Source organism: Cotesia typhae, unplaced genomic scaffold (genome assembly GCF_013202065.1).
Source record: "Cotesia typhae breed Kobodo isofemale line unplaced genomic scaffold, CoteBio_Ctyphae contig_4, whole genome shotgun sequence".
Taxonomy (NCBI): domain Eukaryota; kingdom Metazoa; phylum Arthropoda; class Insecta; order Hymenoptera; family Braconidae; genus Cotesia; species Cotesia typhae.
In genome coordinates, this window is record NW_027423748.1 from 768,285 (window position 1) to 784,416 (window position 16,132).

The following is a 16,132-nucleotide window of genomic DNA, read 5'->3' on the forward strand; positions in this document are numbered from 1 at the left end:
ATTTTTTCAGAATAAATAAACATCCTTTTAATGATTAAAAATTTATAAGTAATTCAACCTATAAAATGCATGAATTTAATTAATCAACTATTATTATTTAATAATAAGTTTTACAAAATTTAGGTAAAATCGACATGTCATACGTATGTTATTTGAAATTTTTTAATCTTCCAGACATCATTTATGATTTTACTAAAACGCCCTCTCGTGTTTGATTATGAAAACTACTTCAAAGTGGATACAATTGAGTGCTCTAGAAAAGAAAACATATGGCTGAATAAATTGAGAAAATGCGGTGTGATTGCCAATCAAAATGTGTTAATTACAATTAAACTAAGCAATATCAAGTTTCTTCATTGAAGCTTAATGACAGAGCTGAAAAAAATTGAATCCAAAAATTTTATATAATTTCAGAAGATTTCACCACACCACCATATTGATAGTTATGTCCACTAGAAATTTAAAAAAAATTAAAAAACGGATTTTTCCACTGAAACTGATAATTAATCGAGTAAGCAGTGTTTTTAAGGGGTTAGGGGTACTCAGAGGCCTGAAAAATGATGATTTTCAATAATTTTTTTTTTGTAGTTAATTACTTTATTTGACAAAAATAAAAACATAGCTTTATTAGAACACGTTTCGATTTGACTTCACGAAAATTTCAAAAATAAAATTAATAATTCAAAAAGTTATCGCTGTTTTTGTAGAGCCCGTTCCTCCCGAAGTCCTTTGCGGTGATCATCATAAGTCCTTGGAGATTCATCTAAAATCAATCGGACAAGAAAAATTAGTTTTATTAATAGATAATCTTGTGCCTGATCGAAGCTTTTTTTTTCGAAATTAACAAAATGGCGGCTTCAGGAAATTTTTTTCAAATTTTCGAGAAAAAAACCGACAGTTTATTGTTAAAAAAAAATCGAAATTTTTGAAAAAAAAAAATCCGAGTTTTTAATGTTTTTCAAAAGTACAATAAATTTTATTGAAATCTACTGAGCAGTTTTTAAGTTACAGTGATCACCAGTTCAGAAAACATAGTTTTGAGAAAAACGCATTTAAAGTTTTGCTATGGATTTATGTCGAATTATAAGAATTATTTAATAACTTACACTGAGTCATCTATTCTCGGACCATATAATAGCTTTTCAGCCATCATAGCAGCTTCCAAAATATCGATTTGCTGGTGCCTACGTTGCAATCGACCTTCTCGGGTGTTATCATTAGCGCTCTTATCTGCTACTTTCATACGTGCAGCATCCATTCTTTCTGCATACCGATGAGAATTAGGCCCACAATTAAGTCCTAGTGTATTCATCAAGACTAATAATGAATTTATACCCTCATTAAATATACACATAGCAACGTATGCAGCTATTTGTACGATAGTATAACTAGTATTTACCGTTTTTGGGCATATTTTCCATACTAGTTGGTTAAAGCTTTCATTATTATTCTGATTGAATCCACCTACACATCTTGAAAGTAAATTTTCATTACTAAGATCTTCGTATATAGGCTTGATAGCTTTTAAAACATCAGAAGGTAAGGGAGAATAATCGTGAGAATAGGTATCAAGCTCTCCTCTTGCTTCAGCGCGGTGGTAAGAGCACCAAGATTCTTTGCCTTTTGGACACATATCATGATTCGGTTTTTCATCACTCGAGCCGTAGTGATAAAAGGTTGCCATTATAGCAGATTTCATATTTTCAATAGAATCACAATGCCGGCGTATTGCTAAACCACAGTACACAGTTAGTTTGTCTATTACTTTTCCTGTGAGCTTACCTCGACCACCAAGACCTTTTTGGTTACTCTTCAGCGTACGTAATCGACTCCCCATCCGCTTTTGGATATGCCCTATACATTCCTTTTTATTTACAGTTGTATTTTTGTAAGGATCTGATTTTATAATTCCTGAATAGGTCTTGGAGTCACCATCACCAATACAGTTGGCATACTTAACTCCATATTTAGTTTCAGAATACGAAAACATTTCGACCATCGCATCCACCTCCATTTTCCCAGAAGACCCTTTATGATTAGCAGAACACACATCTTCATGCGATTGATACCATTCCTGGAACTCAACAGTATTTGGTTTTTTTTCCAATACTCACATAGCTTACAATATGCACTTTTAATGTTTATGTCAAGAATCTTTCCAGTAAAATAGCCAATTATAGAAGAAACTCCAAATGACGATGTATATCCCCGTTTTTGCCAGGTTCCATCTCCCGATACAGTTAGATGATTTATCTCTTCATTTTCAGTTGTTGGCATTGCTTGTTTTTCTTCATTCACAGCTTTCGTCATGAAGGTTTCTGCGACGATTTTACTACAATTCAAAATCTGTTTCAGTAAAATTGTATACGTAGATTTATCTAAAAAAGACGGCATGTCCATCAGGCCGCAAAACTTGCACAATCCTTCGTATCCTATTCCTAGTATTCTCATTATAAAAATGAAACGTCTGTTTATTTCATAAGAATACCCAACGAAAGAACAGGAAGGAATATATTCATTTCCACAGTTATTACATGCAACTACAATTTTGAATCCTAGCCCACGTGTACTTGCTGTTTGAAACACTACATTTCCATCACATTTTTTACATTTTATAAGAGCAGAAATTGCAGTGAATACCTGAATAAAATTTAATATTCGAAATTCAGTACTGCTGTCTTCAGGTACATCATCTTCAGTGTTTTGTTTTAATGTTTTAGAAGATGTACTCTGAATACTTTCATCACGTTCGGCTGTTTTCGGATTAAAAACATTCTTTCTTTTGACTGAACGCGACTTATTAATTTTTTCAGAACTCCGAAGTTCTCTTGAAACCTTTCTAGAATCACGTCCCATGGTTAATAATTTAATTCACTTGAGAAATAATTTATCACAAAACTATCGACTGATCAGTGCAACGACTACAGGTATACTGGCAACCAAAAATTATTTTTCAATTCTTGTACTTGTGACCCAGATGTCGGAAAAAGGGTCTAAACTAGGGAAGAGGGACTGAGCCGGAGAGAGAGGGCCGATGGCTAGTACGAGACAGCGGAGGAGTAGGGCGCGGAAGAAGGGACCAGGAGGGGACCAACGACAGCTACCTACTCTCCTTTTCTCATGTTCTCCTGATACTTCGACGGGCGTATTTTCCTGCTAAATTATTATTTAACTTTATTATAATTCATTTTTATTTATTTAAGTTATTACTAATTGAAAAGTATTATTCACTAACGACGTGTGGAAATATTAGTTATTTAATTTAGTTTTGATTATAAATATTCAGAAATATATTTTTTCTTTTTTGTTAGTTAATATCGTTGTTCAAAACAATTAATGTTTAATAGTTTAGTTACCAATGTTGAATAGCTAGATGAGTTAATAATTAGTTAATCATAAAAGTATTAGTTTGTCTACGATGATTATTATTAGTGATTATATTTTTTTTGTTGTTTAAAAATTTATTGAAAGAAAATTAATGTAATTAATTTTGGAAACGAATTATTGTAAATTTCCAATTTATAAATTATTCTAAGTCCTAAGCCGAGTTAGTATGGAAAAGCGGCGAATGGTTATATAATGAGAGAAATGGCGATTATTATTTAAAAGAGAAATATTTATAAACGAAATTATTCTAAGTCCCGAGCAAATTTTAGTATGGGAATGTATTCTGTTGAAATTGTATGTAATCTGTTGATATTTGATTCTCAAAACTCAGAATTTGACGAACCGAATGGATATAGAATGAGGGAATTGCCAATTAAATTAGTAGTTTGTAAACAACGTGTAGAGGGCAAAAACGATTATTCTGGTTCGTTGTAAGTGACTTTTTGAAAAACTGTTAAAAGCGAAAATTGGCGATCGGAAAGGAAGTCTTGTGACAGAGTGTTATTGAGGGAATATTCTTCTACCAATAACAGCTGGAGGGACATTACCTTGGTTCGCCTAGAACACTGGTAAGTACCTTTTGAACTCTCAACAAGATTTGACTTCCCCGGATCTTTGACCCTCTGTCGAAAATCCGGTAGGTAATCACAAGCCGTGTAGGTGGGAGCGGAGAGGAACTCTCCATCCGCTCTCAGGGTAGAGTTTTAGGCCCAGGGTGACGGCTAGTCTCCTGGGGAGTGGGTAACCAGTTTTTGGAGTTGTAGTTCGCGATTTGGACGCTCACGGGAGCCAGAATGTGTGCGAGTTTGTCTTGTACAGACCAGTTTTGATCGGGTCCTCATACGCGTGCGCGATCAACGTCATGAAGACATTTTGTTTGTATTATTATCGTAGATTTAGTTGCTGAGGTTGGATATAACCTCAACATTTTTGTATTACGAGAGTTTGTTATTTTGTTTCGTAACTCTTTGTGAGTCGATTTTGATAAATAAATGATTATTTATTTCTCTATCATAACCTGTTTGACATTTGGAGTTATTTAGTAAGACGTAGTTATGTATTATTTATGTTTAAGTAACTGAGATTTATTTTCTTCTGAAATATATTTTGTTGTTCAACCCCCCTTTTACCCTGGACTCCGGCGAGCTTCAGATTCGAGCAAGGGGGCGTTTTGTGTTGCAGTATCATTCATAATCGTTTAGCGTTTATCCCTTTTCCAAAGAATGAACCCTCAAAAATTTCCCGTCACATACTACCTACAAATTGTGAATATATATATATATATATATATGTCGGAGATGACAATAGCTGGGTTTTTACAAGGGAACGTTGGAAAATCCCAAGCATTTTAGTTTATAACTAGAAATAAACTTTAGCATTTTAATTTTTATGATTTAATCCCTTAAGGAAAGTTTAGTAAGACTCTCTCGGAGCCTTTTATGACGGTCAACTTGGGTTGGAAAGACCACATGTGCGGGTCTAACGTAGCCACGATCGAAGGGACAGCAATACCAAAAAGACGAGACATTTTTAGAATTTGCAGTACGTAGCTTGTGTATTTTTTTATTTTAAAAGTAATTACTTGAAGGAGCTACAGATAGAAAACAGTTTCTGGTAATAGGCAGTTCTTCCTGAACAGTACACGAGAACGGGCTGCTGCTCTTCCGATCGTGGATTCGTTTTCCGACTTAAGTCTCTGATCATTCCTAACGTCAACGTTAATAATATTGTAATTACTTTGATATTGTTTATATTAACCCCGTTTGTCAAACTACAATTGTTTGTATCTAGTAATAATAGTAATAATCATAGTGTAGTGATTCTTTGTTATTGTACGTTATTAATAAGTGATTGTTGATATAAGTGACTATAGTTACATACAGTTAAATTGTATTACCTGTGACGTTGTACCATTAAATTCACAATAAAATGTCCAACAATAATAATGGCAGCGAGAGTTCATCTCAACCCAACGCTAATCCGACATCAGAAGTGGGATCGACGCCTGGTATATCAATGCAAGAGCACATGGCTATTTTACGCGAGTTGATCCAGTCGATCACTCCAAAGCCTAATACGAATACCAGGAGATTTACGTTGCCACGATTTAATCCAGAAACTTCTGGCTCTGATCCGGCTGCATGGAGTTCAGCTGTCACCATCATGATGGAAGAAAATCCGTTGCAGGGCAGCGCATTGTTTTCCGCGCTTAGTAGCGCTCTAGAGGGTTCCGCCGCACAGTGGTTAACTCAAGTTATGGTTGGAGGAACTATCACTTGGTCCCGATTCAAGGAACTATTTATTTCCCGTTTTGGGGGAAGAGAAACCGCAGCTTCAGCACTCATGAAAATTTTTAACGAACAACCGCTAAAAGATGAGACTACTGGAGCTTTCGGTATCCGCTTACGCTCTCTCCTCAAAGCCAGGTGGGAAAATTTAAGCATGGCGGAAATCATCAACGGCGTTGTTCTCTATCGATTAACGTCTCAAGATCACCGCGTGGAACGCACCGCGCTTACGAGCGAGGTAAAAACAGAAGATCAGTTCCTCAACGAAATGAGAGCTTATTCGTACGCGAAGAAGCGACCGTTTCAGTCATCTGAAAACTTGTCAAATCCAGACCCTAAACGCTCTAAAACTACGGAGTCACGGATTAAATGTCTTTTCTGCGGCATTCCCGGCCATAAAATAGCTGAATGTCGCAAAAAGTTATTTCTTGACAAGAGGAAACATCTCCATAGCCCAGAAGGGAATCGATCATCCATCGCCACCAAGGTTACCTGTTTTAAGTGCCACAAAGAGGGTCATATCGCACCGAACTGTCCGTCAAGGAAAAAAACAGCACCGGCGTCAACAACAATAGTAACCAACACTCAAGCATCGAACGCCGAGTGGACTTTTGCACCGTAGATGTTCCAACGGGTACAATGACCCATATGGGTGAGTCGTTTCCATTTTGCTTTGATTCAGGAGCTGAGTGCTCACTAATCAAAGAGTCAGTTGCCAAGAAATTTTCGGGCAAACGTATCAATGACGTAGTTTTAATGAGAGGTATAGGAGATAATTGTGTCAAATGCACCTTGCAAATTTTGTCTACCGTTTGTATAAATAGCTTTACATTGGAGATAGTCTTTCATGTGATTCCGGATAATTACTTAAAATATAATATAATGATTGGTCGTGAAATTCTGGGTCAGGGTTTTGAAATAAATATTACGCAAAATCACTTTACTATTTGTAAAACGAAAGTAGTCAATACCTGCGAAACGGTTCCTAGTGACATTAATTTTAATGAGATAAACACCGACGTTACGGGCAGCGATAAAACCAAATTAATTTCTGTTTTAGAAAATGTTAAAGATTCTTTTATCACGGGTTTTCCCGAAACGAAGTTACTACAGGTCAGTTAGAAATACGTCTTATAGATCCTAATGTTACCGTTCAAAGAAGACCGTATCGACTCAGTGTTGAAGAACGGGAGATTGTTCGTGAAAGAATTGACGAATTGCTTAAAGCGAATATTATAAAACCCAGCAACTCACCGTTTTCTAGCCCTATATTACTCGTCAAAAAGAAAGATGGTTCAGATAGACTTTGTGTGGATTACCGAGAGTTAAATAGAAACACTGTTGCAGACAGATTTCCATTGCCTTTAATTTCAGACCAAATCTCAAGGTTACGTGACGCTAAGTATTTTATAAGCTTAGATATGGCTAGCGGCTTTCACCAAATCGGTATCCACCCAAACTCTACTGAATTCACAGCTTTTGTTACTCCCGATGGTCAATACGAGTACCTGAGAATGCCATTTGGATTGAAGAATGCGCCGTCTGTCTTCCAGAGAGAAATTCTTAAAGCTTTGGGTGATTTAGCTTATTCCTGGGTTGTAGTCTATTTAGATGACGTGTTAATTATCGCCAGTTCAATAGAATCAGCGTTGGAGCGATTAGAAACCCTTCTAAATATCCTCGTTAAAGCAGGATTTTCATTTAATTTTGCTAAATGTTCCTTCCTCAAAACATCGATTTCTTACCTGGGTTATGAAATTACTAACGGTGAGATACGACCCAACCCGCGTAAGATACAAGCTTTGAATTCTTTACCTGCTCCAACTACTGTCACACAACTGAGACAATTTATCGGTTTAGCTTCTTACTTCCGTAAATTCATCCCAAAGTTTTCACAGATTATGAAACCTTTGTATTCTCTTACGTCGGGCAACAAAAACATAGATTGGCAAGACAAACATGAAACACTCCGGCAAAAAGTAATTACCATCTTGACACACGAACCAGTCTTGATCATCTTTGACCCTAATTATCCCATTGAACTTCACACCGACGCTAGTTCCGATGGTTACGGGGCTATGCTGATGCTAAAAGTAGAAGGTAACAATAGAGTCGTAGAATACTATAGTAAAAGGACTAGCTCAGCCGAATCCAGGTATCATTCGTACGAGCTAGAAACCTTGGCTGTAGTAAACTCGATCAGGCATTTTCGGCATTATCTACACGGTCGAGAATTTACAGTTGTTACTGACTGTAATTCTTTAAAAGCATCCCAAAATAAAATCAATTTAAATGACCGGGTTCATAGATGGTGGGCTTTTCTGCAATCCTATACTTTTGAAATTGTTTACAGGGAGGGAAAACGAATGTCACACGTTGATTTCTTTTCCCGTAACCCAATTAACATCTCTTGTAAACCCTTTGAAAGGATCGAAGAGAAGCTCATTAATTTTACAGAGATATCGGAAGACTGGTTACTAGCAGAGCAACGTCGCGATCCTCAAATCTCGGAAATCGTTTCTAAATTGCACAACAATGAAAATACGGAGGATATCCTAAAGACGTACGAATTAAGATCCGGCACCCTTTATCGAAAAATTCAAAGGAATGGGAAGACTCTTTGTCTACCCATTGTCCCGCGAGGTTTTCGATGGTCCGTTATTAATCATATACATCAATCGATCATGCACTTAGGTTGGGATAAGACCCTTGAAAAGCTATACGAATACTATTGGTTCGAAGGGATGGCAAAGTACGTGCGGAAATTTGTAGAAAACTGTCATACTTGTCAAGTCTCTAAATCTAATTCAGGCAAGATACAGGCCGAGCTACACCCGATACCCAAAACCGGTATACCCTGGCACACTATCCATATGGATATTACGGGTAAACTAAGTGGTAAGAACGACTCCAAAGAATACATTATTGTACTCATTGACGCCTTTACAAAATACGTATACCTGTATCATACTCGCAATATAGATTCCCTTAATACAATAAAAGCACTTAAATCAGCTATCTTTATTTTTGGTAGTCCTTGCCGTGTAATTGCTGATCAAGGTAGATGCTTTACTGGTAAGGATTTCCAAAATTTTTGTAAAAGTCAAGATATTAAATTACACCTAATAGCTACGGGATCTAGTAGGGCAAATGGTCAGGTAGAACGCGTTATGGGTACTCTAAAGAATATGCTCACCGCAGTAGAAACGACTGGACGTTCATGGCAAGACGCAGTAGGCGAAATACAGTTGGCTTTGAATTGCACTACCAATCGCGTTACCAAATCTAGTCCTCTAGAATTGCTCATTGGTAAGGTGGCAAGACCTTACGGATTTTTAGCGCATGAAAACTCTGAAGTAAGAGAAATAGATATCTCCAATGTAAGACAGCAAGCTATAAGTAACATCGAAAGTAATGCTATTTATAATAAGAATAGATTTGATAAGACTAAAGCTAAAGTAATTAGATTTAATATTGGCGATTTTGTACTGTTAAAAAATGAAGAGAGAAATCAAACTAAATTAGATCCGAAATTTAGGGGCCATTTGTAATAGCAGAGGTTCTAGAAGGAGATAGATACATTTTAAATTCAGTTAGAGGCAAAAGAACGTATAAATATAGTCATGATAAGTTAAGAAAGATGCCGCAAAGTTGTGTTCCTAGTGAGTTGGATCATAGTGATCTTGAGGACGAAAATAACTCGTTAAGTGTAGAAAGCACTGAAGAGCATTGACAGTAATTTAGATCAAATAAACCTATACCACTTGTCCAGTGTGACAGTGGAGTCTAAAGAAATTTAGATGTGTTTCTATACCACTTGTCCAGTGTGACAGTGGAGTCTAAAGAAATTTAGATGTGTTTCTATACCACTTGTCCAGTCTGACAGTGGAGTCTAAAGCAATTTAGATGTGTTTTTTTGTTGGCAATTACAGAAAATGAAATTCACCAGAATCCATATCTCGTGAAACACAACTGGCACTAGCGATCATAAAATTTGATATTTTGTTATACACAACCTTCTATCCTCTGTTGTTCGATTAGATCCCTGAACTAGTAGATTATTTTAAGTTATTCGTTGTCTAAAAGTCGTTAGTTCGACTCTAACCCTGAACAAAACTAAATTTTAGATGCACCCGAGGACGTGTGATCGTCAGGATGGCCGTGTCGGAGATGACAATAGCTGGGTTTTTACAAGGGAACGTTGGAAAATCCCAAGCATTTTAGTTTATAACTAGAAATAAACTTTAGCATTTTAATTTTTATGATTTAATCCCTTAAGGAAAGTTTAGTAAGACTCTCTCGGAGCCTTTTATGACGGTCAACTTGGGTTGGAAAGACCACATGTGCGGGTCTAACGTAGCCACGATCGAAGGGACAGCAATACCCAAAAAGACGAGACATTTTTAGAATTTGCAGTACGTAGCTTGTGTATTTTTTTATTTTAAAAGTAATTACTTGAAGGAGCTACAGATAGAAAACAGTTTCTGGTAATAGGCAGTTCTTCCTGAACAGTACACGAGAACGGGCTGCTGCTCTTCCGATCGTGGATTCGTTTTCCGACTTAAGTCTCTGATCATTCCTAACGTCAACGTTAATAATATTGTAATTACTTTGATATTGTTTATATTAACCCCGTTTGTCAAACTACAATTGTTTGTATCTAGTAATAATAGTAATAATCATAGTGTAGTGATTCTTTGTTATTGTACGTTATTAATAAGTGATTGTTGATATAAGTGACTATAGTTACATACAGTTAAATTGTATTACCTGTGACGTTGTACCATTAAATTCACAATAAAATGTCCAACAATAATAATGGCAGCGAGAGTTCATCTCAACCCAACGCTAATCCGACATATATAACTAGCCGTTACCCGCCCGCTTCGCGTGGCATAAAATACATGCCAACTGAAAGAAATATTAAATTGTGTTATCTAGCTTCCTAATTATATATCATGAACGGATTTTACGAAATTAACACACCTTTCACTACTTAGGGTCTTATCGATTTATATGACTTAAAATAATAAATAACACAGCTTTCCACATCACCATGGAGGTACTGTGTCGTACGATGCGTTCCCATTTTTTTACATGGCGGGATCCCCAGTAGGCCTACACCATGGATCGACGTGAGTGTCAATGCCATCAAGTTTAGAATTTGTTACACATATCAAATCTATATAAATATAGATTGGATATAAACAACTTAAACCTGGGCATCAATACTCTGTCGTGCTAAATAAAAAGACAGTAATTTAACTTATATCTTTTTTATTAACTAATTCTAAATGAACATCAGTTATAAATTTAAAACTATGAACTTTTCAGCATATTGCTAGCATTTTCTATTTTAGCATTGTTCTTATTTTTATACTATTATTTTCATAGTTTAAAAATTTTTTTGATTACTAATTTTGTATATTAGAAACGTAAATTAAAATCCAAAAATCACATTATTCATAGTTTTAGCTTTACAATAAACCTGAAAGTTATTAAAATATATTGTTTATTATATCTATTCTTTGGCAATTTATAAATGTATCCAATCAATTAACACTAAACAAAATTGAAAGCTTGATAAACATTTCTCTTGTTACAGTAAAAAGAAATTATTATATAGATAAAATATTTAAAATAATTGAATTAAAAACCACTCTAGCGGTAGATCCAAAAAATTTTTGAAATTTTAATATTTATTGATTGGATTACTGTTTATTTTCTGATTCTATCGATCTAATTTAAAGAAATAATTATTAATATACTCAAAAATCGAAATTTGAATACTTAAAACTTCTTTATATACAACATTTTTCGTTTTTCCTATTGGTTGAAGAATGACCAAGCTGTCATTCTTGTAAGTCAGGTGAACTTACTCTTGAGCATGCCACGTATAGTTGGCCATGAGAGAAACAGTCATTTCTTAAATCAATACCAGTCATCTTTAAACTCTGCCCTTGTGCCTTGTTAATCGTCATGGCATAACAAACTTTGACAGGAAATTGCAGACGTTTAAATTCGAAGTGGTAATCTGATGCGATCAGAGGAATCCTTGGAATGAATACAGTTTCTCCTTCATATTTTCCGGTGAAAATCATGGCTTCAATGACATTTTTTTGTAAGACCTTGACTTGAAGCCTGGTACCATTACATAATTTTGGCGGATTTAAATTGCGGAGCAACATTATTGGAGTGCCAATCTTGAGTTAAAGAACACGAGGTGGTATCCCTGGTGGATTGAGAGTGTGTAAGAATTCAACAGGATAGTGGACAGCTTCTTCATCCTCCAGTACTTTGTCCACCGATTCATATCTTACTTGCTCAGTTGGCAGTTTCTCCAGCAAAAAGTTGTTAATACAATTGACTTGTTCATTGGTTGGTGTGAGGATGGCTCTTTCCTTTAACCATGAATTACAATTGTCGCCAGCTTTTTCAATATTCGGGTATATTTTGTCAGTCAAGGTGATTAAATCTAGGACAGTTTCACAATTAATATAGGACACGTTTATTCTTCCGTCTTCTTCCGGAATTTTGCCATCACCTATATCAATCAGTATTTTTGAAAACTCTTCTGCTTTCGAATTTGGCTGAAGATGAACACGCATATTGATGGTCAAAGATAGAACTTTGACCGAAGGCCATAAAATTGATGACTTGATACAGGCTTTAACTTCATCTGCACGTGTTCCTCGTAGCACAACAGGCAAAGTTTGTCTAAAATCACCGGCCAAGAGAACAATTACTCCTCCCATAATTCGGTCGCAACCTCTAATGTCTTGGAGCAATCTAATTAGAGCTTCAATACCATTTTTGTGAGCCATAGTGCACTCGTCCCAGATAATAATTTTTGCTTCTCGCAGCACATGAGCCATATTACTCTGTTTAGAGATGTTACAAAGTGGAGACTCAGAATAACCTAAATTGAGAGGTAATTTAAAGGCAGAGTGAGCTGTTTTACCTCCGTCTATCAAAGTCGCCGCAATTCCTGAAGAAGCTACGGCTATAGCGATGTTTATTTCACTCCTGATTTTCGCAAGCAGTAAATTGATTAAAAACGTTTTTCCAGTGCAACCTGGAGCATCAAGAAAATACAACTGCCCAGAATCAGATATAATTGAATTTAAAATTTCATTGTAAACTTTGTCCTGTTCTAGATTTAATTTAAGAACATTTTCTGCTAAAACTTTAGTTAAATAGACGGTGTCGTAAGCCAATTCACGCAAATATTGACGATTAGGGACAATAAACCTTTCATCTCGGGTTGGAGAGTGAAGACCGAACTGAAGAAGTGTTTTTCCAGACATTGATATAACAGTATCTTCAAGTAGTATGAGACATTTGTTGTAAATAACGTCAAGTAACAACTCAACATCTCCACCGTGTCGTTCTACCTCTCTCTTAATATCTTCTGAAAAATAATCTCGATATTTCTCCCATAATTTTGGTGGGTCGTCAACATGACAAAAAACTAACATAATGGCAAACAGCTCACGGATCTTGTAGGGCGAATCAGAGATGCAAGCTTCATCCAGAGTGCGATACCAATTAGCATCATCTTCTAGAAGACCAAGTGCTCTACATGCTGCTTGAAATGATGGATGAATCACTCCATCAACAGGTTTCAAAGCAGAAAATGATGTAGGACCTCGAATCTCATATAAGAGAAGACGCAGGTGATAACATTCAGTATTTCCGGGATGCACGGTATAAACTCTACCTAAAACTTGATCTTTCTTGACTCCTAAATAACTTGAAACAACCTTATCTTTTTTTCTTCTATCAAATCGGTTATTTTTCCATACGTAATAAGCTGGAACTTCAACATACAAAAGAGTTTTTGCAAAGTCATCAACTTGGCAAAGCTCAAAAAAAGCCATTAGTGTTGTTTTTTTTGGATTAATTACTTTGTCAACCACATCTTGCTCAGTAAAATAAATTCTTTGACCATTTTCAAGATGTACGGCAAGATGCATCACCGAAGGAAACCTGTCATGAATAGGAAAACGAAATATTCGCCAGGCTGCTTCAGAGCTACTGATGTAACGTCCCGCCTGGTAGTTCGTCACCTCATCAAGATCCTGAACGGTGAACGATGCTTGGTCAGATCCTTTATTTAAATAATTACAGATGTATTTTATGGATTTTACAGAGTTACAACTCAACATTAACATGAGCCCCAAAAGTATGGGATAGAACGGGATTGTACGGCACTATCCATCGGTTGTCGATTTCAACTCCGTTAAGTTTGAAAGTTTTTCCTCCGTCTGCTGGTGATCGTCTACGATACTTGGGATATCCGTCATCTCCTGTTTGAGTTTCTTTTAAAAATTCCTTGGGGTCATTTTTTGTGCACTTACCATCAACCACACAGGGTGATTTTAAATTGAAAGATCCACATCGACCGTGAACCATTGTTGTCTTGATAATTTGATAAAGATCTGGATTTATGTCTGGATCAGGTAACTCAGCGCAGATAATTTGGTCAATAGACTCTGGTCTCATTTTCTCTTCTAACCATAATAGAATACGAACATGAGGGAGTCCACGTTTTTGCCATTCTATGGTGTACATGTGACACCTCGTGTCACCAAAGATACGACCTACTGTAAGAAGTTTTATCATATGTTTCACTTTCACATTGAAAACCCTCGCTACGATGTCATGTCTATCATGAGACTGTTGACCTTCACTCAAAAGCTGCGTTATTTCCGGCCACTTAGGATTGCAGGTGAATGTTATAAATAAATCTGGCCGTCCATAATGACGTACATATGTCATTGCATCTTGAGTTCGCTCATGCATGTAACGGGGTCCTCCAGTAAAAGAAGAAGGCAACACAACCATTTTTCCCATTGTTGATAATTGTTCATCATTTTTTGACAAAGCATCTTTCAAGTGAACGTATTCTTCACTTCTCAGTTTTTTTTGGTTGTTACGAACATAGTTAAGTCTTTCAGTCTCAATTTTTGCGTACATGTCAACTAAAAATTGATTTAAAAGATTGCGGAATCGCAATAAATAGCACACTTCACTCTCACGCTCCATAATCCTAAAGCTGTAAAATTCTGAAGCAGATACTGTCTTATCGAGAGGCAGTTTAGTCCTCTCGTCACGCTTAGATATGTTGATGTGATAGCCATCTTCTCCATAACAGAACATCAAAGGATATTGTAAAGCATCATATGAGCAGTGTGTTTCACTAATTCGCATCAACTTATTGTCTCTACTATGAAGAACAATGTCTCTTTTTTCGAAATCCTGTCCGACAATTAGAACTGCAACTTCTTTTGCTTGAGGAGCATTAAAACGGCCCTTATGTTCTCCAGCCGGTTTTCTGTCAGCATTAATTATTACTTTGAAGTCTTTTTGATCTTTAGGAATTGAATCTATTGCAGCCTTAAAATCCTGAAGATATTTGTTATGCTGATGTAACAACTTCTGCAGTTGATGAACTAATTCCGGATAAACGCCAGGATAAATTCCACAACGGATGTCTCTTTCATGACATTCATCACCAACAAAGTATATTTGAAGAAAACAAGGCTTTTGATTAGGTTCAGACATCAAGCTGCCTATTTTGTGATAAACCTGCCCTTGAACTTTGAAAGTTGGCATAAAATTTCCTTCTCTTACCTCTTTGGCTCCAAAAGATGTCATTTGAAAACATCCATTATACTTACGGGCATTTTTCAGAAAATGTTCTGATAGTGGATTCTGATGAGTCAATAGGCTGTGTAAAGATTCAGGATAGGGACCAATCTTAGAAAGTTGGACTTTACCACTACTGCAGCACATTCCTTGAGTCTCATCTTTTCATTTCAGAGCATGACACCATTGGCAAGGAGAACGTGGACCAAGATTGACAATTTTATCATTTGAGTAATTTATTCTACTATCGTACTTGAAACCGGACAAATGTTTAGAAGTCCAGGACAATAATTTAGATTTTGATCTCTTTTCATGATATTTGGCAGTAGCTGCTCGATTGACGTGTGGATTTTTTTCGTTGTACGCCTTGTGAATTTTTTTCACTACATCAGGATGAGTTTGACGATATGTTTGGGTGGCTTGTTTTAAGATTTCAGGATGACTTTCATTATATTTTCTAGCGGCCTCTCTATGAACTTCTCTTTGGTTTTTTGTATATTTTGAAGCAGCTTTTTTCAGTTGTTTAGCTCTGATTGCGCTAGAAAATCTTTTTCTTCGTTTTGTTCCACTTTTGGATCGTATTGATATTTCAGTCACAAAAGCAGATCCATCACTACTCAAGAAAGTTGTGTCAGAAGTTAATTGAGAGGAAGACAGATTTGTTACATCTTCGGTCTCTATTTCAAGATTTTGATCAAGATTGTTTGATGGTTGAGTATTATCAATACTTATTGGTTCAAATAATGGAACTAAAACGTCATAATGACCGTTGTTGTGGTTTCCAGTAAACCTGAGTCTTTTAATTC

General features: G+C 36.1%; 3 protein-coding genes across 3 annotated transcripts; all 3 read right to left on the reverse strand.

Moving 5' to 3' along the window:
• Nucleotides 1–284: 284 nt before the first annotated feature.
• Nucleotides 285–2,217, reverse strand: LOC141527378 (uncharacterized). Its single transcript, XM_074242805.1, has 3 exons — nucleotides 2,133–2,217; nucleotides 1,107–2,074; nucleotides 285–763 (listed from the first exon to the last, which is right to left on the reverse strand). Exons 2-3 carry the CDS (start codon nucleotides 2,012–2,014, stop codon nucleotides 760–762), a joined length of 912 nt encoding a protein of 303 aa, XP_074098906.1. The 5' UTR covers nucleotides 2,015–2,074; nucleotides 2,133–2,217; the 3' UTR covers nucleotides 285–759.
• A 9,667-nt stretch (nucleotides 2,218–11,884) lies between these two features.
• Nucleotides 11,885–13,651, reverse strand: LOC141527387 (uncharacterized). The gene has a single exon (XM_074242812.1). It carries the CDS (start codon nucleotides 13,649–13,651, stop codon nucleotides 11,885–11,887), a length of 1,767 nt encoding a protein of 588 aa, XP_074098913.1.
• Nucleotides 13,652–13,829: 178 nt separating this feature from the next.
• On the reverse strand, nucleotides 13,830–15,473 carry LOC141527389 (uncharacterized). Its single transcript, XM_074242813.1, has one exon. The coding sequence runs from the start codon at nucleotides 15,471–15,473 to the stop codon at nucleotides 13,830–13,832; it is 1,644 nt and encodes a 547-aa protein (XP_074098914.1).
• Nucleotides 15,474–16,132: the final 659 nt, after the last annotated feature.

Coding starts and splice junctions, on each gene's coding strand:
- LOC141527378 (XM_074242805.1), bottom strand. CDS start 2,014: ATGGAGGTGGATGCGATGGTCGAAATGTTTTCGTATTCTGAAACTAAA.
- LOC141527387 (XM_074242812.1), bottom strand. CDS start 13,651: ATGCATCTTGCCGTACATCTTGAAAATGGTCAAAGAATTTATTTTACT.
- LOC141527389 (XM_074242813.1), bottom strand. CDS start 15,473: ATGTGCTGCAGTAGTGGTAAAGTCCAACTTTCTAAGATTGGTCCCTAT.